At 43.0% G+C, this 24,673-nt stretch overlaps 1 protein-coding gene across 1 annotated transcript in view; it reads left to right on the forward strand.

The window, feature by feature from the left end:
* The window catches only part of HOOK1 (hook microtubule tethering protein 1), a 905,468-nt gene that overhangs the window by 150,823 nt on the left and 729,972 nt on the right, over positions 1-24,673 (forward strand). Inside the window, exons 3-4 of the mRNA XM_086953035.1 lie at positions 13,399-13,471; positions 21,636-21,686. Of these exons, the coding sequence (XP_086809161.1) occupies positions 13,399-13,471; positions 21,636-21,686 (124 nt within the window). The remainder of the gene's footprint in view (positions 1-13,398; positions 13,472-21,635; positions 21,687-24,673) is intronic.

Below are 24,673 nucleotides of genomic sequence, written 5' to 3' on the forward strand. Positions count from 1 at the left end.
AGAGAGAGGCGCGTCCTCAGTGATCCCCGGATGCAGCAAAAAGACGGAGCCTCGCAGGCTCGCCGGACCCAGAGGAAGGACCAGAGCCTCGCAAGCTTCCTGCTGTCACGTCCCGCTATTTCCTGGTCACCATAGGAGAAGAGAAGCCCTGGTGAGTGGGACCTGTACAGCGCACTGTTGGCGTCTGGGTATGTTTAGAGCTACACTGCCAGATCGTGGGTAGCTGTAAACGAAGAGGAGAAGCCCCTGTGAGGTGGGCTTACAAAGCGCACTGTTGGTGCCTGCTTGTTTTCACAGCTGCACTGCCAGATTGCGGGCAGCTGAAACATCAGGGGCATTTGGTGTCTACAGAGAGACATGGGTGAGTTGCACCCTCATCCCCATTTTAGTTCATGCCTGTTGGGGCCAGTACTCTGCTGCATCTGCAGCCAGGAGGCCAGTTTAAAGCCAGCATGCTAGTAGATCCCTGACTTTTGGACAGAGGGCGTTGCGAGGAAGCCCAAGGCGGGCCCCCGAGGTTAAGGCCAGTTGGCCTGATGGTCGCCCTATGCGTAGGCGGGGCCTGATGCGATAAGTTGATGTAGGATCACCCATGGGGCAGTGCGTGCCGAATATGTTCATGCTAAATGCAATGTGACCAGTAGTTACTGGTTGTTTTCACCACTTGTGAGCTGCGATATGATGACAGTGGCCCGATTGCCCTTGTAAGTGTATATAATCCCTGCGAAGTCATACCTAGTGCCAGGTGGCAAAGTGAACATATGTGATTGCATTCTAATGTGTTTTATGAGTAATACAAAGACTATTTTTGATATAACCTTGTGTGGAGTTTCTTTTGTGGTGTGCCTAGTGTGTCACTCCTGTGTGAGTGTATTGCGCAAACGCTTTACACAGTGCCTCTGGGATAAGCCTGACTGCTCTGCCAAATTACCCAATGTGTAACTCCCTTGCCCTGACTAGAGTAGTTGGTTTCTGCCTGGCTTAGGCGCATGGGAGTCTTCCTCTAAATTAAATATGCATTCTAGCCATTCTTTCTGATTGCATTATAACCTTGTTGTGCCCTTCTGGATTTATATTTGGTTATCCTAACACATAATTTATATTACCAAATGTTTCCATAAATACTTAGTTGTTTTCTTTACAGTTGTTTTTATTAGAATGAAAAGCAACATCATTACATATTCTGACATATGTTGTCTACAAAGTGTATCAACCAAAAGTTCATTTTCACTCAGCCGTCTGTTTCCTTCCTATTCCATCGACGCTCTGTCATTTCCATTTCTGTGGCAGGCGAGACGCACAAATCACCCCTTACATTTACAACAAGAACAATGATTCAGCACTCCAATAAGTATATAAATTAATGTTTTCCGCTAATACGGACAAGGTGAACAGAAGCACATCAACTCTTGTTTCTTTGTTTATTGAGAACATTTCTTCTTAAAATGATGATCATGGCTACGTGGCGAGAGCAGTTCTTATACTTAACAAAGATGCGCAGGGGCTAAGAAACCTGTGTCCACAGCAACATGACCCACTAGAAATAGCTCTAAAAAAGAAGTAACTGAAGCAGAAAATACTCATCGTGCTGGTATTTAAAAAAATAAGAGGTCCGACTGGCACTCCTAGATAAAGTGAGGGACCGAAATCAATATCGGAGAAGGATCTTAATGAATTGTCATAAGAACATTGTTATTACTGTTGCCCTGAAGAAGACCCTTCCGGGTCGAAACGCATTGGCTACGATCATTTTAAGAAGAAATGCTCTCAATAAAGAAACAAGAACCTGCTGAGTTGATGTGCTTCTATTCACCTTGTCAGGATTAGCGGAAAACATTACTATATATACTTATTGGAATGCTGAATTATTGTTCTTGTTGTAAATGTATAGGATCTATATCCTTGGAGGTTTAAGGGGTATTGAGCCTCTGATTCTTTGTACCCACATATATTGAAAGGTAAAACATTACTTTTATGGATATTGAGATAAATGCATTTTTAATTACCCTATGCCCCTTGTTTTGTGTTATTTATTGCACCAATCACCCCTGTAAACATATCACTTTCCCCATTTCCCACTTCTTGGGGCAACTTCTAGATTTGAAAACCTCCTTTTCTTCGATCATACATTTGTCTAGGTCTGTCGCCCAGTTTCTCGTTGATGGGATGTCAGCTGCTCCCCACTTCATAGCTATGTTACGTTTCACCAACGTATATCCCAGGGAGACCCACTGTTGTTCCACCTCTGTGAGATCTGCTGCTTCCCATATGTGAAGGAGCCCTAATTGTGATGTCATTGTGATTTCTTTCCCTAGTGCTCGTTGCATGTGCCGTGTAGCCTTTTCCCATAGAGCCTGTATGAGTGAACATTCCCATATGATGTGATAGAAGGTTGCCTCCCTGTTACAGCAGCGGAGACACAGGGAATCTTGTCGGCTCCCAATCCTTTGCAAGGGTGACACCCGTGAGGTATGTTCTATTTAGGACTTTTAGTTAGACAAGGCGGAGTCTGAGAGGTATAGCTGACTCCAGTCGTTATCTTCACCTCGTCCCAGATCTGTTTGCCACTTGTCTCGGAGGGAGTGAAACGAGTCGGGTAGATTATTATATAGCTTTCAGTATGTGAGCAACACTGCTTTTTTTGGCAGCGATTCAGAGAGGCGAAGATCCTCGAATAGTTCCTTGTTACCCCAGAGAGCCGCTGTGAGAGCGTGACGGATCTGGAGATAGCGGAAGACATCTCCTTGAGCTAGTTTATACTCCTCCTTCAGTTCTGCAAACTTCAGTATTCTACCCTTTTTCCACAGGTGACCTATCGTCGATAGACTGATACTGTCCCATCTGTTGAACCCTGGTTGGTTGCAGAGTGTACCCAGTTTTTGAGCTGACCCCAACAGGGTAGCCCAGGTCAACACATCCAGCCAGCCGAGTCTTCGATTGGCCTGATGCCAGATCTTCACGGTAAGGGCCGTTGGGCTCAAATAACGGCCTCTCCCGGCCTTCGAATAGATGGCCCCTAGGTAACCCTCTAGACCCATTTGGTAACTATCCAGGAGAAAGGCGGGGTCGTCATGGGGCGATACAACCATTGGTTCACCACCACCATCTTTGAGGCCCAGTAGTACAGACGCATATCTGGGAGTGCTTTTCCCCCATCGTACCATCCCTGGGTCAATTTCTTGATGTGGATGTGGTCAACTTTCCGTCCCATAGCAGAGTCCTAACTTCACTCTCAATGTTTAAAATATGAGTCGGAAACCTTGTGTGGGGCGGTTATGGAGGATATGCAGGAAACGGGGAGCCAACATCTTGTATGGCGCAGCTCGGTCCAACAGGGAAAGGGGTAGTGTTCACCAATGTTTGACATCGCTGTCCAGAGGCACAGCTACGTTTTTAATGCAGAACAGCGTAGGATCGCGGGTGACATAGATCCCTAAGTAACGAAAGCCCTTGGCGGCCTTTTCAACGTCTCATTCTGGTGGGAGTGTAGGGATCGGTTCGTGGAGGGCGAAATAACGGATTTGGACCAGTTGATTGAATATCTCAAATATTTACCAAAGTTAGTGAAGATATTTAAAAGTCTATGCACTGATCTTGCAGGTGACGCCAGATATAGTTGAATCATCAGCATAGAGGGATATTCTGTCTACCCTCCCCTCCACCCATTTCAACCCCCTTAACACTGGATCTCCTCTGACCCATGATGCCAGTGGCTCTAATATCAATGAGAAAATCATTGGGTGCAGGGGGCACCCCTGTCTCATTCCCCGTCTTAATGAGAACGTTCTGGAGACGCGGTTGTTGACCTTGACTTGACCCTTGAGGTCCATGTAAAGTAACTTAACCCACCCCAGGAATTTCGGACCAAACCGTAGGCGTCACAGCAGCTCGTAGAGGTACGGCCACTAAATGGAATCAAATGCCATTCTGGCGTCCAAAGACAACACAACAGACTGGTCAGCATGAACCAGTGACCTAAAGACAGGGGTGAGGCAGACAGCCAGGAGTTTCGCAAGGATTTTTGCCTCAGCGTTAATCAGGAAAATCGGTCTGTATGAGTAGCAACTGTCTGCAGGTTTCCCCGGCATACGGGCAACAACAATAGAGGCCAGTCGTTGATCCACCAACAGGATCCCCTTTTCATAGCTTTCATTATACATGTCCCTCAGGTGGGGCATGACGAGCGAGGCGGTGGATTTGAGAAATTCAATGGGGACGGCGTTAGGCCCCATTGCCTTCCCCGATTGTATACTGTTAATTGCATAGCCGATTTCTTCGTCGGTGCGATCGACCTCCAACGCATCCCTACCATAAATACTTTGTGATCTATCACGTTGACTGGTGAACATGAATCTGCAAACATAGCTGCAAGTTGTTTATCCATTGAAACAGTGCATTTAGGATAACTAATTTTGTTTTTCTCGCTTCATCTTTTACTTAAAGGACTACATTTTGAGTTTAATTTTCTATATACTCTATGTATTGGTTTTGCCTCTTGCTCTCTAAACATTTTGACAAAATGCCCTTTCTGGCTAAATTTTCTACAAAGTGCATTGCATGCAATACATGTTCTGCTGGGAAACAGCCATTACAACGCAACTTTTACAACGCACTACCATTACAACGCAACTTTTACAACGCAGGATCCTTTACAACGCATGCCTTTACAACGCATGACATTACTTAGCAGATGCTATTACAACACAAGCCATTACAACGTAAGTATAGGTAAGTATATATATATATATTTTTTTATTACTTATTTTTATTTATTTTTATTTTCATTTTTAAATTATTTAAAAAAATTAATTATTTATTTTGTTTTTTAAGAAATAACTTAAATATATTGATTTTATTAATTTATTAAAAAAGTACGAGTATAGGAGTATATGTTTTGGGGTACTGAGGAATATGTTTTGTGGTGTTTGGGTATTTTTAGGGTTCAGGGATAGGTTTGGGTTAAGGGGTACAAGGGTATTTTAAGGGTTTAGGTTTGGGTTTGGGTTATGGCAAACAGGGGTATTTTTGGGTTCAGGGATAGGTTTGAGTTATGTTATACTGGGGTATTTTTAGGGTTCAGGGCTAGGTTTGGGTAATGGGATACAGGAGTATTTTTAGGGTTCAGGGGTAGGTTTAGGTTTTGGGGTAAAGGGGTATTTTTAGGGTTCAGGGCTAGGTTTGAGTTTATGGGGAACAGGTGTATTTTTAGGGTTCTGGGCTAGGTTTGTGGTTATCGGGTACAGGTGTATTTTTAGGGTTTAGGGCTAGGTTTGAGGTTATGGGGTACAGGGGTATTTTTAGGGTTCAGGTCTAGATTTGGGTTATGGGGTAACGGGGAATTTAAAGGGTTTAGTTTACATATTGTTATTTTTTTAATTTTAATTTTTTAATAAAAATAATAAAAGTTTTTTGCAAAAAAATTATTTTAGAGTAATAATAATAATTTAGTGTTATTTTAGAAAATTTAGAATTTGTTCTGCTATATGCAAACTAATTAGGCTTTCCACATCTATAACATTTTAATTTGACAACCTATTGTGTATATCTTTCTTGCATGTTTTTTCTTTGTACTGAATTTTGCTACACATTGGTACTTCTTCACACACTCAGCACTGTGCTTTATGCTTTTTACAATGTCAATAGCTTCTTTTAAACTGGTATTTTTAGACAATAATTTCTCTTGGATTTTCAAATTGTTAGTACATCTCACTGACTAATCCCATATTAATGATTCACTTAGCCCTCCAAAGTCACATGCATTAGATAAACCGGCTAATTCAGCAATATAAGTGCTGAATTGAGTTATTGTGTGTGGTTTATTGGGAGATGGATTTCCCCTTGGGTTATTGTGTGTGGTATATAGAGAAGTGGTTTGATTTTTTTTTTTACTAGGAGGTTTTGTGTTTTCTTATCGGGAGTTTACTGTGCTTTAATGCGTGTGTGGTCCTGCATTAGTATGCAGATGGAACATTATAATATGTGTATTAGAAGGTGTTCTTGTTAAGTGGACAGTATATTATCGTATGGACAGTATATTATTTGTGTGTGCAGTAGAGGGTGTATGGTATTCCCTGGTCCTGCCATTTGTTTAAGTTTACGACTTTTATATTACTACTTTATTTACTTACAGTACTATTATTATATTTACTATGCCATTATTGTCATTATTATTACATAGAGAGAGCTGTTTTACTGTTTATTACTATTGCATTGTATTTATTATTAGTACATAGGCAAGGATATTTTATTACTTACATTTCTCATTATTGCTTTACTTTTGCATTATTATTATTATTACACAAGAAGAGTTGGTTTATATTATTATGGTGTTCTTTTATGTGTACTTTTGAAATGTTTATCTTCTCTTCCTATGTTATGCTATTCGTTTTGTTAAATATTATAAAGGGGAAGATGTGTAGTAATCTCTTTCTTATGTAATGAATCTCCCTGGCTCTGATGCTTTTGCTATGTGATGTCATTTAGAATGTTAAGGAGGTTTGTGCTTGAAGTGAGAGAAGTTAGAGAAGATGGGCTAAGCAGCCAGGAGGCCGCTCCTGGTGGGGCTTATATTAGGAGCTTATATTAAGGCTTACATTGGAACCTACTAAGCTGTAACTTAAGGAATAAACTACAACTACAAGAACTGTCTACTGGACTTCTTTATCTCTACAGTAACCTTTTCTTGTTTGCCATGAACTCTACTGAAGAATTTGTGCCGTTCTAGTACTACATTCACTTTTTCACAGACATACTCCTCACATTTTTTTATTAAAAGTTGATATATGTCTGTGTCTCATTTTCACCTTCATCCTCGTCAGTTACCGGGTCTAGTAAACTTTAATATGTTTCCCTTCCTTGCATGCTCAGATTGTGTAACTATGTGTGGTGTTTGCATACCGCTGACATTTTCACCCCAAATTACTATTTAATATGATTCAAATAATTGTATCCAATTCTTCCATGCAATTGACGGTTTCCCCACATAATTTTAAAATGATGGAGAGGAGCAAGCTTAGGGGCCTGGAGATCGAGGTGCCAACTGTTTAACAAGATGGCACCACGTTAGGAAAGCCACTTCTGTTCCGAAACCTGATCAGGCCACAATGGAGGAGAGGGAAGCAGTGATTTCTTCACTTTCATAGCCGTCAGAGCTTTCAGCCTCCCCTTGAGGCCATTAATGGAGAGCACAGGGATAAACACATAGAAGGGGGCCGGGGAGAGAGGTCCTGGAAAGGAGTGTGACAACCTCTCCGCGGGCAGGTAGGCACGACCCGTACCAGGAATGGGCCAGACGGCTGCTCGAGCCTGGCCTCCTTGGAGTCTATCCTTTTGTATGACGAACTTTGGTCATGTTACTGTTGTCGTATTTGTTTTGAAGGGTTTTTTTTCTTTTGGGGTTGACTTTGATGGGGTTTTTTATTGGGGGTTACCGCACCAGTTGACATGTAGAGCTTATCTCTCTAGGATAAAAGGAGGTTACGTTTCCTACTGTAGCCATAGTAGCAGTGGGTTTCCACATCACATAGCCCTTCACTATCTTTCTCAACAGGGCAGGGACGTTAAGGTAGTTAGCCTTAATGTGCGGGGTCTCAACAACCTGGTGAAGAGAGCTGCAGTGTTATCCTTACTTGAGAATGCTGAAGGGGACATTTGTCTCCTTCAAGAGACGCACCTCCTTTCTAAGGGTACCCTACGTATGCGTACTAGACCCTTCCCCCAACAATTTTAGTTGGCCGGCCCGTCAAAAAAGAATGGTGTAGCCATCCTGATAGGGGCGCTCTTTCCAGGGAAGGTTGTAGCCTCTGTAGCAGAGATAAAGGGGCGTCTATTGGTGATTAGAGTACAAATGGGAGACACACGCCTTACTGTACCATCTATATATGCTCCAAATGCACAACAGGAATCCTTCCACCGCACAGCACTCATGGAGGTCCTCTTGTCTCAGGATGTGGAAATATTAGTGGAAGGGTACCTCAATTTAGTAATGAACAGGGGTGTGGCCTGCAGCTGAGAGTAATGGCTGCTACCTAATTGAGCTCCGGCCAGCACTAGAACATACCCTACTTATCCGGTCACTAATCCGGACAATACTATCTCCTAAGACGATTTTCAGGCATCGGAACACTGAGGGCTCGTTCCGACTGAGTTGGGAGCAGAAACGGCGCTGAACCATTGATCTACGGGCGTGAGGCGAGGAGCGGCCTGTGGCCTTGCACAGAGCCGCTCCCACACACTCTTTCAAAATCTCCCCAGAATGTAGTAATGCAGATTATGAATTTTCCTGCTAGCTTGCAACCATTGGATAATATTTATTTGTAAAAGTAAGTCTTTGTTTGTATGGCTTCCTTTGGTAGCTCAAGGTGCCTGGCGACTATTAAAAGGTATTTTTCTAATATGCTACTTCATTTTTCATTAGTAACCCAATGTGATTTAACATGGGTTTATTTTTCTGGGCAACTCTTCTACATTGCTTACATAGTAGAAATGAAACTAGTTCATGTACATTACCAATCTTCTACAATGTTCTTATTTAATCCTTTGAGCAATTCAACTATCGTTGGATGCTGCTTCACTCTGTATTGAGGAGAATTTTGTATTAACAGGAGTGGAGATGGATCTTGCTGTCCTCTGCACAACTTCGGTCCTCGTAGCCATTATTCAACATAATAAAATATGTAGAGACTGCAACTGGAAGAAAGAAATATTTATTTCCGTCCAGCTCCACGCTTTCTTCATAAGTCTCGGAGAAGAGTTCTAAATATTCTAAACTCTCAATTGAGGAATGGGCTATGACCATTTTAGTGATAGGGGTGTTGGAAAGATACCAATAAAGTTAATGAAAAAAAACATATATATGTGATACAACACAAATATCAATCAATTCAATATGTGAAAGCAACAATTCATAATAAAAGTATCTATTTGTGAAATTAGAAAAAAAAAGTGTGTCCTCGTTGTGAGTTTTGGTGTGCCATGAGAAAATTATGAGAGAAAATCTTTTGTCTCTAAGATGGCTCCCCATCATAACAAAATCTTTATTCAATTGTAAATACAATAATAAAAAAACACAAGACCATACATACATTCATATATCAACGCTAAAAAGAATTTAAAATCGAAATACATTAATGTCTAGATGAAAAAGTATGCTTTGAGGCCCTAACCCCATTAATCGGGCCTGGAGCACCTAGATCTTACAGCAGCACGCAAAAAACCTGAGACCACAACAAGAACATATGCATTAGCAAGCCGTTCAGAACTGGTAAAAGAAAATGCTTCCTAAGAACACTAAAATATTAAACAGCAATACAAAATGAAGGGTATCGCGTGGAGACACATTTTAGGTACATGCATCATTGTGGCCGTTTGCGATTCCTTAATTGCGAAAATTAAGGAATCGCAATTAAGGAATCGCAAACGGCAATGCATTAAAAAATCGCAATTTATTTAGCGATTCCTTATTATTCCTTAATTGCGATTCACACTTTGCGAATCGCAATTAAGGAATCCCTTCCCATTGATTCCTATGGGCCAAAAGGCCCATAGGAATGAATGGGAAGACGATCTCAATTTGCGAATCGCAATTAGCTAATCGCAAATTGAGATTGCGATTTCAAGGGTGCAGGGGTGTCCAAACGACACCCTGTTGCACCCCTAAATCAATCTATTCACATATGTTGTGCACACACATGCCCTAAGGGCATGTGTGTGCACAACATGACAGTTAGAAAAATGCACAAAATTGCATTTTTAAGATTTTTCGCAAATTACCATGAGGTTGGACCTCATGGTAATTTGCTCCCCTTAATTGCGAAATCGCAATTTTTAAATGTTTCTTGCATTGCATTTAAGGAATCGCAAAATGCGATTCCTTAAATGCAATCGCAATTTGAGAATTTGCAAATATTTGCGAATTCTTAAATTGTGAGGGCCTTGAACCTTCATGCATTTCAAAAGAGGATTTTGCGATCGCAAACGGCCGATTTTTGCGATTCGCACTGTTTGCGATCGCAAAATCCTTTGATGCATGTACCTGATTGTCACAGCCACAGGACCCTAATGTTCCATGGCTGACCCAGCCACTCGGAGATGCTAACAGGTGATGTAACAAGCTAAACCTAAATCAAGACGCCACAAATCTGTCTCTATCGCTAGATAACTGGTAAAGATAAGGTTCCATGCCCTGTATCGTTTTTAGTAATAAATGCCTTTGGACCATGGGTTTTCCAGTTCCCTCTGTTCACTATGCATGCAGGCACGTGCAAAGAATAGATCCATTAGCCGTATTGTCTCCACAGGACATAACAAATGATGATTATGAAACATGTCCACTCTCACTAGGCTAGTTAAAGTAGCCTTTACATAAGCCAGCCAGGGGATTTAATGCATGTGATCAAGAGATAAACAGTCCAACAAAAAAGCTGTAAACCTTCGCCAGTACATATCTTAACCCAACAAAGCAGTGGCCTAAGAGCTAGAAAGATCACTAATGTATCTGAGAACTCCGTGCACCGAGAATATCGGTGTGCTTTGCGGCACCCACAAGATCTGCCTCACAAAAGGTGTTTTTCACTAATTGAACAGCCAGATCCATAGAGGTGCTGAAACTGTCCAACAAGGACAGCAAACCCACTGCAGTGCATGCCATAAGCACCGCATTGTCGGACTATAACAAAACCGGAAATGGTCTTGTACCTACTTTTGGGCAGTCCACCTGCGCTGACACCGAAGCTTGGCCCAGCCCTTTAATATAAAGGGTGAAGAAAAAAAGGTGCAAGTATGCAGCCCTGGTGAACACCCCTACTAATGACAAAAGATCAGTGAGCTCCAACCCCTGACAGTACCTTACCGCAGCTGAGATGCTGGCGTGAAGATTCTAGAGGAGAGAAACAATTTCTGGGTCCACTCCCATGGATAGCAGCAAATCCCAGAGCTTATTACGATTTACCCTGTTTCATGCCGATATTATGTCCATAAATGCTAAATGCAACAAGCTGGACTGAGCAGCAGTGTATTTGTTTATAAGTAAGTATAGGCTGACACATTGATCAGTCGTCGACCTGCCTGGCCGAAAACCACATTGGACCTCGGACGATGATGGCGGATGACCGTGAAAGAAGAGCCAAATCCCCGGAGAGAATCTTAATTTTTCATGTGGTGAAATCATCTTAGAACTTACCAGAATTCCTAAAATGTATGTGGCACCTCCAGTTAACGATTTATATTCTGAGTAAAACCTGTTACCACTCTTTAATGTCCTCCTTCTTCTGACCTTTTAAAACAGACTTTATATACAGTCCAAAATGGTGGAACTTTATCACCCAAAAAAATACAATTGGTAGGGTTTGTGTAACCTTCCCCCTAAATAGTAGGATCTTAAACAGATCATCTAACAAAAAAATGTGGATTTCACCCCAAATCTTAAGGGTCTGTTTTGCAACTGTAATATCCAAGGGGGGCTCTGTCAGGCAGTTATTTATCAGGCATTCTGACTCCAAACCAATCACTGTCTGAAAGTACCCTTTCCTTGCTTAAATAGTGATTGCAGTCCAGGTTTTAAAAAGTAATGTTGCTAGCCTCTGCATAAGTTTCCCGTTTGATAATGTGATGTGCTGCGCAGAGGCGGCTCCTCCACTAGGGCGGAGGAACGTCGCCCCACTGCTTTCTTGCAAGTGCAATAAGCAGAAACATAAAATGGTAATTACTACCATTTTATGTTTCTGCTTCTCGCACTGCGAGAAAGCAGAAGGGTTTGGTTGCGGGAGGGCTGGTGGTTGAGGCTGCTCTGTGAGCAGAGGAGGAGTGGTGTGCCCACTGCTGAGGGCGCAATGCCTGTTTGGACGGCCCTCTGGGGCCTCCCAAATCAGTCATGGGCACTCTGTCCTTTCTCCATGCAGGCTGCAATGTAGCCTACATGCTGAAAAAGGCCTCCCCGTAAGCCCCTGGCTGGGCGGCGCCCCCACCAATCACAGCGCTGCCATTGCAGCATTGTGATTGGCTTAGGGGAGTGGAGGGAGGCTTCTTGCTTCCTGTTCTTGCTGGAAGCAGGAAAGGAGGGGCAGGCGCTGGGAAAACACATGACCTAGCCGGTCCACAGGTAAGTTACTTTTTTCATTATTAAATTTACCACCCCTCCGTGCGACATCCTCTCGCGACCATCCCCTCACGATCCCCGCCGCCATATCCGCAAATAATGCCGACCGCGACTGGTGCTGCGTATACCAGGTGTAGCAACATGTGCTATAAGAGGTATGTTAGTTTTTTATGTTGCTTTGATTGGTACAGTATTGCATGGAAAATGTATCTTGCCTCAGGGTAAGATTTATTTTGAAACCAATAGGTTGATTTTTGTGGTATACTATTTGTATCTGGTCTGTAGTAAGAACCAAAAATGCTAATCTATGTTAATAAACTATTTTTAGTGAAGTCTTTTTTACTGCTATGAAATCTTATTTTGACTGCATGAGTGACATATTTTGAATGTTTACTTTGGATAGCTCATTTCTTGGAATGTAATAGTTAGGCAAATGGGATTGGTTGCTTAGGACAATGCGTTTTCATGGCTGGTGTTTTAGGGCCACTGTCGTACTTAATAGTGTTAACAGCCTGATTTTGTGTTTGGCGGCATTGCCTCTGCCACCCACCTGCAACAGGTCCACCAAGTTGAGGAATCACTAATTCTTTTCCCCAAAGCGACTTCTGTCTCAAACAGTAACTGCGGGTGGCCGGGATGGGGCAAGTCCTTGGAAATAGCATAACTCGTGTTCCCCAAATATGGAGAGTTTATCATAGTTAGTGGGGGAAATTTGTTAACTTTTCCTATCTGGGACTGCCATTGCATGATGGACCCAGACAGGAAAATCAACTGCTTTAATGGTGCCACATTTTCCTCCTTAAATCGGTAATATCTTCTGAAGCTATTTTTGTACATGTTGGGTCCAAACAGTGGTTTTCCTAACAGTGAAGCTAGGATAATCTTTGCTATTGTGAGGTGGGGCAACTGTCTTGTCAATTTTTCGCAGATATTCTGTTACCATCCACTGCTAAATGAGGCGCTAATTAACCAGTGAAAAGAGAATATGACTGACTAACTAATTTTTTAAGGTTCCCGCTCTCTGAAACTGATTATGAAATACTGATCAGGCGTGATATATTTTCCATATATAGTGAGTCTGGAAACCTTTGTGCTTCTGCTGCAGTGGCATTATTTGGGGATTTATTTAAATAAAGTGAAGTAAATTGTTTTCAGAATAAAAAAACGTGAATTTACATTGTATATGTGTATGTATACATTGTTTTATGAAGTGAACAACTCATGTATGTCAATATTGAGATAGAACGGTATAGTAGATGGCATTCTGAATATTTCACTATTGCCTCATTTGTATCCCTCTATAGAGATTCTGCCTGGTTTGATGATTCTTGGCGAAACCGTATTAAAGATGAAGTTGGTGAAAACTGGAGAATAAAGGTATCTAGAACTGTTGACTGATTATACGAACGAGATCGTGATTAGTACCAACAGCTATCATTCATGAAATCTCCTGAGATGCAAAGGCCAAACTACAACCATGAGTGAATGATTTAGGCAGTGGAACACACCTGCAGCAAATAGATAGACTCTACTTCAGCAGAAGGCATGTTGAGGTGTTCATTTTAGCGGCATTGCCTAATTACATTCTCTCCATCCGTAGCATTCGGATCTCTCCTGTTCCTGAGAGCAGCCACCTAACTCTGTGACCCTGTTTGCATTGCTTCAGCGTACATTAGTCAGGAGGTACCAGAGCTATTATCTTGCTAGCAGGAACATTTTAGATTGTCAGCTGTGGAGCAGCTGTCATTTTAAAACCAGAAGAATCACTTTCTGGACATTTCAATAGTAGCAGACATTTTAGATTCAAGCAGGTGGGTTTGGAGATGGCTGAAGAGTAGAAAGTTGTGAAATGATTTTTTTCTCTCTGTGACTTCTGGTATTAATGCACTGGGACAGTGCTTCCCAAACGTTCTGAAAACACAACCTTATTTTCAAAGCAACCAACTTTTGCAACAGACCTTGCTTTAATGGACATGAGATGAGTGTTTTTTTTAATGTAACTAAAGCATTGTGTGGTAGCGCACTGTCATTTACAGACAACACTAATTTTCCATTAAAATGGCCACTAAATTTCCACAGACATACAAATTTGCTGATAAAACTATATTGCACACAAATGACAATTTGTGGAAATCAGGTCTCAGTAAATATTGGGCTAGTGCTCCCGAGGTCCAAAAGTCCTTCTGTCCTGCCTGGGGGCAGATTGAATGTTGTTGCTTCCATTCTGCCCCCAGGGGAGGAGGTCAAAAAGTATAGTGGACACCAGGGATTTTGTATAGATACATAAATAGGTGGGGGCGGCCCACCTAGGCATTGGGCTAGTCTCTACTCCCCTCAAATAACCCCCAGCAGTATTTCTGCTCCCCATCAGGGGCAGATTGGAGGTGCTTTCTTCCAATCTGCTCCCAGAGGGTGGGGAGAAAGCCCACTAGACTAACAGAGTTTATATTTGGAGGGGAAGTGCTCCCCACCGGCAATTGGCTAATGCTCCCCTCTACCCCAGACCCTAATGTATTTCTGCCTCCCCAGAGACTTATTGAGGATTGTTGCCTCCAATCTGTCCCAGGGGGTAAAATACCCACTAGACACAAGGAATATTTTTTTTTGTGGAGAAATGGGTGGGGGCTGCCCGCTTAAGCTTTTGGGCCTAACCCTTCCCCTCAAATGACCCGCAAAAGTATCCCCCCAGGGGGTAGATAAGAGGTCTTTAACTCCAATATGACCTGGAGGGGTAGCAGAAAGCCCACTTGACACCAGGGAGTTTTTATATATCGGTACAAGTTGTGATGATGGTCTGCCCACACATCGGGCCATCCTTCCACCTCCAATATGACCCCAACAGTCTTGCTGCCCCTCGAGACTAAAGTTCCTAGTACCCCCTACAGACACAAATCAAACTAAGGTCAATGAGAGTTGGTTTGATGCTTGCCTGTCGCATGCACTAGGATGAACCACACAACTGAGGTAAAATAATTATCGGGACAAGTGGGAGAACACTAGGTGGTAGGAATTTTGTGGAATCCTGCTCATTCTGGAAATTTACGTCACAGGAATGCAAGGGAAAGGTTTTCCTGGGTGGCCGTAAATCCCTGTTCAAAAAAATGCCTCTACCCTTTCCTGTTGCGGGCACTAGGCCTTCCCACACAATGAGGTACCATTTTTATCAGAAGACTTACGGGTTTGCTAGTTGGAAGGCAGTTTGTGGCTCCCTGCAGACCCCAGAGCTTTTCATCACAGAAATGTGAGGAAAATGTGTTTTGTTTAGTCAAAGTTTGAGGTTTGCAAGGTGAGAGCCATGCAAGTCACCTGTAGCCGGAATTCCATTCTCCTACAGAACTGTGCATAGAGGCCTGGAACCTCGGTGAATTAGGATGGCCCAAAACTCACCTCAGTACCCAAAATCCCCTTACCGAGCTAGCTACAGTGTCTCATTGGTCATAACAAACTCCCAATGCTTAGACAGACCAGAACATGAACTTAGAGTACCTCAGGAATCGTGGAACACATGAACACTCTTTCGTTATGCAATCATCACAAACCAGAACGTGGAGTAAAAGAGGACACGTGCATGTTTGAAATATTTATTTACTAATGCAAGGTTCTCAAACGCAGTATCTTGTATAATACTAGCAAACATATTACAAGCAATAAAGTTATCAACATAATTATTAGTCCATAAAAAGCGAATGGAGACAGCATACTAAGATGCTGGAATGAATAGAAATTAACAATGTCTAATTCACAACCTCCCTATTTAGAATAGTATTTTATATCTAAGAAGGTCTCATTTGGGTTTTAGCAGGGCGGGCCCATGCCTCAAAATCTCAGTGGCAGGAGGATCACATCACCTTCCACCAGCTCTCTGCATGCGAAGCACATCCAGTCTGTTTTTGTGCGTTCAGCACCACAATATAAAACTCGTCTAGAGCCAGATTTTGGCAGCAGCATGTGTGTTATGTCTATAAGGGTGCGAAGATCAGACCTTACAATAACACTGGGTTAAGTTATCCGTGTAGCCTTCAGCACTCACTGTGCAGACAATGCAGAACAAAACTGATATCAGAGCAATAAAATATTATTTCTCTAGTAAATTAAGAAGTCCTTCTGGATTGAAAGCTAAAACAACAATTATTTGTCGAGTGCAAAACTGAAGCAAGAATGAAAACGGCGTGCAAGCATTTAATAAACTCATGCTAACTGAACACAGTATGTAGAAAAGAAGTAGCTATATGACACACCCATTCCTGGATTTCCCTAGATGTCTAGTTTTAAAAATTGTACAGATTTGGTAGGTTTCCCTAGGTGTTGACTGAGCTAGGGTCCAAAATCAATAGCTACCCACTTAGCAAAAAGTGGGTCAATTTTGAGTGGAAAAGTAACTATAACTGGAACTCTGAGTGTACAAGTAGTGCATGACAATGGCACGAGTTATTGTTGCTCCAGTGCTCCAATCCTCGATTTATAGTTACTTCAGTTAACTATAACTGGTGAATTTCAGTGATTTATTTCGTTTAAAATATAATGTAGCAACTGGAATTTTCACCTATGCTGCAACTGGCATTGTCATGTAACTATAACGTCAATTCTACCTTTTGGTTTTTTCAGTGAATTTTAACGTTTTTTTTTTCTGTGAAATTCTAAGGTTTTTTTGAATACCTAACTATAACTGTCACTTGAACTTTTGTTTTTTTTTCAGTGAATGTTTTGTAATGTAAGTCACTGTCAGTATATCAAAAGAAGGCCTACAAGTTTTGTCAAGGGGTCATTACAATATGTATCAATAAACATTATTAAATGAAACAATATTAAACAAGAGTGATACTTTTTTACACTTAGTGCATACTAATTATCAACTTTTCCTGTGATCATGTTATATAGACCCCAGTAAACATAGGTTTCATTTTTTTTAAGTATTTCTGGGAGGCTGCTGTACTCCCTGCAGAACCCCAAAACACTTAAAGAATGCTGCTGGTGCACGTGCTCAGATTACGGCACCACCATGCATGAAAGTATATTTAAATTAGCTCACAAAGGACATTATGAAGTGTTGCTTTGCAGAGCAATGAATATTAAATGAGCAGCTCTGGCCACTCTTTTATTACTGTCCTATATATGTATATTTGTTATCTCTATTTTTTTGGATGTCCCATTGCCTTTGTTTGTTGGGGCATTGAGTGGGGCCCGTGGCCTCTGTCGGCTCCCCGGTGACTAACCACACATTGTGGCTCCCAGCAGGACCTGGCCACTTTTTTGGGTGCTCTGGCTGCTCCTAGTTTGTTATTGATGTTGGCGTGGAATCCATGGTGACGCTACTGGGGCCGCTAGGGTAAGAATTAGTATAGGGTCCATCTTTTGGCCTGTTTTTAAAAATCCTAAGGCTGGAAAGCTTAGATGCTGCTTCTGATTCGTACACATGGAAGAGTCAAGTCAGGTGAGGTTCAGGCAACATTGCGCAAACTGGCATATCTTTAATGATCTTTAGAGTGGGAAACATAAAGGTTGCGCTTGCTTGGTAGAGGATAACATCAGTAAAGATGCCCTGCTGACTATGTTGAGGTTGTAGGGTGGGAATTGGCCTAGAGCGTGCAGACTGGCATGAATTTAAACATCTTTATGGTGGAAAACATGCACTAATGTATTAATGTTCATCAGTGTACACAGCCAGTGAGGCTCAAAAGCCTGGGGCCACCGTAACCTTTTACTTTCTGGAGTCATTGCTGCCTCAAGCTATTGGATTTTGTTCTGGTCTGGTACCAGTATTGATCATATTAAGTCCTGTCACTGCTGGAGACATTAATGTTTGTTAATGCCTGTGGCTGTTGATGCTTGCTGTTACTACCTGTGGCCATTGGTGTTCATTACTGCCTGGGTCCTTTGAAGCTTATTGATGATTACTGCTGCCTCTGGCCAATATTTAATTATGCATGTTATTGCCTAATACCATTATTTTCTCATCACTACTTGAGGCATTGAGGTTGTTTTACTGCCTGAGGGAATTGAGGTTACTGACGAACTGGACCATTTTGTTTCAGTCACGCGATTGGTATCATTGCTATTCAATTCCTCCAGCAGACATTGATGTTCATTACTGTGTGTGGCCATTGATGTTCAATATTGTTTCTGGCAGTTGATCCCCTTATCGTTTTAACCATTGGTTTTCAATAATGCCTGGAGTGATTGAGGCTCATTACTGCCTGGAACCATTGATGTTCTGTTCTGGCGGGCCATTGCTGTCCATTACAGCCTTGAGATAATATTGATGCTTGTTATTATTGTTTGTTACTGCCTGGGCAATTCAGTTTCACAAGCACCTAGACAATGAAGGCTCAGTAGTGCGTGGACCTTCGAAACGCACTAGTGCCTGGAGAAATTAATAATGCCCTTGATCATGCCAATCCGGTTTCTGCCAGCAGCCCCCAGCCACAGGTTACTAATCAACCGTGGCCTTCGTAATCTAACCCACGAACACCGGTGAATATTTTGAGAGCGCATGAGGCTCAGCTTCCATATCTTCAGCTGAAGTGATCTTGCTGACTTTTATTGGTGCCTCCCATTTACCCTCATCTCAGTCCGGATGAAGACCCCACTCCCAAGGCGCACAGTTTCCTGCTCTTTATAGGGGTTGAAACGTTGACAGTGTTTTGTTTTATTGTCAAACATGGATGACAGAGATTTCATATCTGCATCAATTGTGTTATGATTTGTCATATATGTGCTGGCAAGTCGTCTGGCTGGATAGGTTGTAAATATTAATTGCTGATGTATATATGAGCACTACCTTCCCTTTTCACATCGCTATCACAAATCCCCCCATGCACTTGCCACCCCACCCTATGTGCACCAGTTTGTTCAAAAAATTGTTTAAACGTGAAATACGTTGTGCCTTATAATTTGATTAACTCCGGTTTTGTGATGAAATTAAAACACAACCATTTTAGGTACAATTTAATGGTGATGTCTGATTTTTGATTAGATAACAAAGATATTTTCCTTATTTATTTGTGGTTTGACTTTTCTCAACTGTGTCACTAACTTTTGTACCACTTGATCATTGATGAGCCTAATACAAGGGCCATTGAACTTTTCTAAGACTTGGGGAAACTGATGCTCATTACTGTGTTGTGTCTGTTATGCATAGTTCTCTGCAGATCTTTGTACATGGGTTCTTGTTGCACCCAAAGACATCAGACTAGGCGTCCCCCAGGGATCCTCCCTCAGCCCCACCCTCTTCAACACCTACCTGATACCACTGGCAGACATCATCCACACCCATGAACTCCACATCATCTCCTATGCCAACGACACCCAGCTTGTCCTATCCCTCACAGAAGAAGCAGCCCCACAAAAGCCAACTTCCAACACACCTTGACCGACATCGCCACCTGGATGAAGACCAACTGCCTAAAACCCAGCTCGGAAAAGACAGACGTCATCATCTTCGGAAGTAAGCCTTCCCCATGGGACGACACCTGGTGCCCACCGCCAGCTAAGCGCGCAACCTCAGAATTACCCTGGACACTCATCTGACCATGAAGCAGCAGGGCAATGCTGTCTCCTCGGCCTACTTCCTCACCCTCCATGCCCTGCAAGACCTTCCGATGGATCCTCGTCACATCCAGGAAGACTGGCAACTAGGCCCTCATCGCCAGCTGTCTCGATTATGGCTACGCACTCTACGCCAGTACTACGAAACAACTCCTGGGCCTCCTCCAGACCATCAATAACTCGGCAGCAAGACTCATCTTCAACCTCCACAGAAGAACCAGCATCACCCCTCACCTCAGAGCTATCCACTGGCTTCCCATCCAGGAAATATGCCTCTTCAAGCCCATCACACACTCCTACAAAGGCCTCCAAAGTGTGTACCTGCCTATATCAATGACTGCCTGACATTCCACTGACCGACTAGATAGCTCCGATCCTCCACCCTCGCCTTGTCCCACATGTCATGCATCCGCCTCAGCCGCTGTAGAGGCCGCTTCTTCTCCTACCTCTCTGCCTGGTCCTGGAATTACCTCCCTCTCTACCTGCTCTCCTCCCCATTGCTGAAGGGCTTCAGGAAGCAGCTCAAGACCTGGCTCTTTGGTCACCACATCCCTTTGTCCGAGGCTCGCATCTCCCACCAGAGGCTAGTGACCGCCCGGGAGGATAAGCTGTGCTCTACAAGACCTCCTGATTGATTACTTTGCTGGTTCGACTGTCTATGTGGGTGCATGCATGTTTGTGTGTATGTAAATAGATATATTTGTTTATATTGCCCTGTATGCATATGTCTGTACTTGTTTGTTGTATCTCAATGTGTGTATGTACATTGTTCGTCTGTGTGCATGTACTCCACAGACTTGAAACCTACTGGCTCTGAAAATGCTTGTTTTCTTTCCACTGTATGCTGCTTACTGGGGAGAGTTCAGGGCAATGCCTTGTGTAACGTTTTAGCATAGTGTCTACTTTGAAGGTCCCCTTACACTGTTGTTGCCTTTCCTTTTCATGTGTAGCATAATTATTCACATTGCCTTGGAGTGTTTCTAGTTTGTCCTGAAGTTGTGGTGCAGAATATGGGCATTCCAGGCAGCTAACAGCTGCTCCTTTGTTCAGTGGGCAAATGCAGTTGAAACATAAGGTGCTGTCAGTTGCAATGGCACTCCTTGTCCAACACTGTCCCCGCAGTCAGCTGTGGCACTTCCCCTGGATGGGGGAGAGGGATAGGAAGCAAAAAGAAAAGCCTCTCTTGCCCTTGGTCAATGCCTAGTGGTCTGACGGTTAGGGAGAATGTTTGTGTTGCCACATGATAAGCAGTCATTATCTGTTGTCACCATGAGGCCAGTTTCAAAACACTGGCCCAGTATACACTGCCATGACTATGGCCCAAATACATGAGGTCATCAGAGACTGGGGCCTCCACTCCTCTCCTAATTTAGAAATGCCCTCTACTTGGTGAGATCTTTAAAGACTCGAGAGGTGTTGAAATTTAAAACCAAAAAATCAATATCTCTGAACCACATGCAGTTTTCTCTCTGCACATTGTACCCGTTAAACCTGTCTAGGACCCCTATGCCTTTTATGGTGGTCCCGAGCAGGAAAGTATGGTAATTGTCGCTTCACCCTAAGCCGGAGGGGCCACTGCCATCACTGACAATGTGCTTCACCCAAGTCTAAATGAGGTAGGTAAGCCTCAAATTTGACAAGGATGGAGCTTTGCCAAACTTTATATGAGGCCCTGTACCCCCTGCATTCTGCCATCTCCCAGTTTCTTATTTGGCTTTCATAATGAAATTTTAAACAAAGTATATCTGTGTTCTCGTTACATTTGATGTATGGTTAAATGAATTCTAATAGCACCAGAACACCCTTCGGGGTATCTATTGTGCTTCCTACATTCAGTTCAATTGAATACATGCATGATAACTGATTAAATATAAATAGTTATTGATGAATTAATTTTTCATCTTCATTTTAAACTATTGTAAGTTGAAACAATTGTCAATAAAACTATTGCTATGTAAAAGGTTAATAGAGATATCATGTGTTCTTTTTCATTTAGGCAAATAACTTAAAGAAAATACTTCAAGGAATTATGGATTATTACCATGAGGTATGGAGTAAAACATTAATTGTACTTATGACTTCTTAAGGTTAAGAATTTGTTGTACTTTTATATTACACTTGCAAACAATCTTGTACTACAAATGGAATCGTTTTGAAAGCCGTGCATGCCTTTTCAAACAGCTCTTCACCCTGTCATTATTTCCTTTCTTAGAACTTACCCTTTAGAACACACTCAGTCTATGGCAGAGGCATGCAGTTGCAATTGTCAGATTGTTAAATCCTGATTATCTGTGGATAACTTGTATAAGCTGTGGAAAACCATAGTTTGTCCCCGTGCATAAAATAATGGCTGCACTACTCTAGTAGAGGATAGTACACTATCTTGAATTCTCCCTTCTACTTTGCACTGTGGTACATTACTTACTACCTATGTTCATTAAAAAATGTAGACAAATATTATCTGTAGTCTTTTTTAGGTTCACTTACCAGACAAAGCAAGCTCTCTGTTGGTAAAAAGACCTATTGTCATCTTGCACTGGGCTAAGAACCCATCATTTCTTTTTTATTGTTTTTAATTGCCATTTAAGTTGAAACAAGTACAATACAACAATGACAGTTGTGAGGGGGGAGTATAGTGAAGGGAGAAGGATATATTCATAGAGAGAAAAGACGGTTGACTATACAATTCTGCACCTCATGCCAGTTCTGATATCCAATGATCCAACGCAACAAGCCCTGGCATCAACCGTCTATTGGTGCCACTGTGCTCCAGATCCTCCAAGTTACAATTGGGTAGGCGTGCGCAGAATAATGAAGTCCAAAGAGTAGCAAGGTAATTTTACTTAAGTTCCTTTATTTCATGTTCAATATCAAAACAGAGCTTTAAAATCCAGCCAAGTGTTTCGTTCTCCATCGGAGAACTTCATCAGGGCTTAATAATATTGCTGCAACGTTTTGTACAGAGCCTAAAGATATATGAATCTTCTTACTTGTAAAATACGTCAGTCGTCCCGAACATAATATCTCAGTTTGTCCAATTAAGTTAGTGTCCCAAGTCGTTATTTAAAAACATTTTTTTAGACTGCCAGGGTTGGTGGACGCAAGCAGAAATGTTTACAAGAACGGCGACGTGAAAAGAGATCCTGTGGACGCCTGCATCGGATCGTGGTCCAGATAAAAAGTAGTATTGCTCACGATGCGATTGCAGAATAAAATATCGCTTGGCTTGGTGACACTCTAATGCGATTATCTCGAAGAGTCCCAGTAATAAAGGTGAATTGGACCAAAGCAATATGGTCAACGGTCCATATAGATAACTGCAATTTTATAGAGGGAGAAATTCCCAAGGCTTTGATAGGCCTGTACACACCGTCTGCGAGGTCGGAATGCCGAACCTCTCGGACGGTGCGTACAGGCCTATCAAAGTAAAAACATTTCTGTAGTAGGGGATCTCTGTGTATAGTCATAATCTAGTAAATAGTCTCGCCCATGTGAGTGGACCTCGGAGCAATCAAAAATAATTCTCTTAAGCTGTCTTCTGTGCAGTCCTGCATAGACACTTAAGAGAAAATTAAAGACAAATAATGCAGCCTTTACCTACAAGGCTACACTGTCCAGTACTTCGACTAGAAATGCAAAGTATATTCCACCAATATCACATTGAACCCAAACTGCCAAGTTTCACCCAAAGAGAAACTTCCCCTTCACAAACTCCTTGGAATGATAGAGAGGAAGGGATGGACAGACAAGCCCCCATAGGCTGCCAATATGTGTCTGGAAAAGGGATACCGTGCCTTTAAGGAACTCTCCAGGGACCCTGGGTATCCCAGAATGCCCAGCCAAAGTCCTTTTACTTTCAGTTCTTTTTTCCGGCTCCTGCTAGCAGGACCCTGGAGCATTGAGCTCTCCCTTTTTGGGTGTTTTTCAATTTCTTGGCACTTTTCAAGTGTTTTGAGTGTTTCACTCCATGTCTGACTGCTTCTTCTTCCTTTTGCTGGTTTTTTTGGACAGTTTTGCCCACTCTTTTGTCGAATATACCAGCCTTATTCGACAAGTGCCCTGAGTGTGCCAGGAAGAAGGCTAAATCGGATGCTCACAGAGTGTGTATCCTCTGTCTCCCTTCCTCCCATGTCCCTGAAGAATGTGAGATGTGTCAATCCTTCTCCAAGAGGACCCTGAGGGACAGGGAGAACATTTGTCTCCAAGGCCTGGGAGAACTAAGGAGACATTAGGAACCAGGTGGGTCTGGGCATGGAGGGACTCAGTCTTCATCCTCTGCCCGTGCTTCGGCCTCTGGGGGGCTCCCCAGTCAAGAAAAGGCCAGGAAAAGGCACAGATCTCCGTCGACATTGATGGCCTCGACGTCGGCGTCGAGAGGGATGACCACCATCTGCTCCCCGTCGTCCCAGGGCTCTGGGTCGAAACGACGTCGCCGCTCGACGTCGAGGGGACTGATGTCGAGACCTCGGACGAGGTCGACGTCGAGGACTTCATCGTCGTCAAGACGCCCTCGAGATGGGTCAAGGAGGCAACGGCGCTCGCCGTCGAGGCGACACCGCCGTTCGCCATCGTGGTTGACTCGACGTTCGATGTCGAGAAGAAGAGGGTCGACGTCGAGGGATGTATCGACGTCGAGATGTTCGACGTCGAAAAAGAGGTCGACGTCGAGTAAGGAGAAATCAATGTCGAGGAGGCGATCAAGGGCCAGGACTGTGTCTCATGCCTCAGTGGTCAGCCTATCTTCTGCATCCACGAGCCCACGGTCGAGACGGCGCTGGCGCTCGTCTGAGAAGAGGTCGGCCTCGAGAATTTCCTCGTCCAGGCCTGTGCAGAAGAAGAAGAGGACAGTGGTTAGGTCTCCGGACTCTGTATATTCTCAGACCTATTCGCTTTCTAGGCCTAGGACGCCTACACCTCCTCCATTGCCTATGGAGACGCCTCCTCGACCTCCTCCTCCTCCTCCTCATTGTCCTCCTCTTCCTTCACCACGGCCTCCTCCACGGTCTCTAATTCTGCCGCGCTTTCCGTCGCCTC

Source organism: Lissotriton vulgaris, chromosome 1_1 (genome assembly GCF_964263255.1).
Source record: "Lissotriton vulgaris chromosome 1_1, aLisVul1.2, whole genome shotgun sequence".
Classification (NCBI taxonomy): Eukaryota; Metazoa; Chordata; class Amphibia; order Caudata; family Salamandridae; genus Lissotriton; species Lissotriton vulgaris.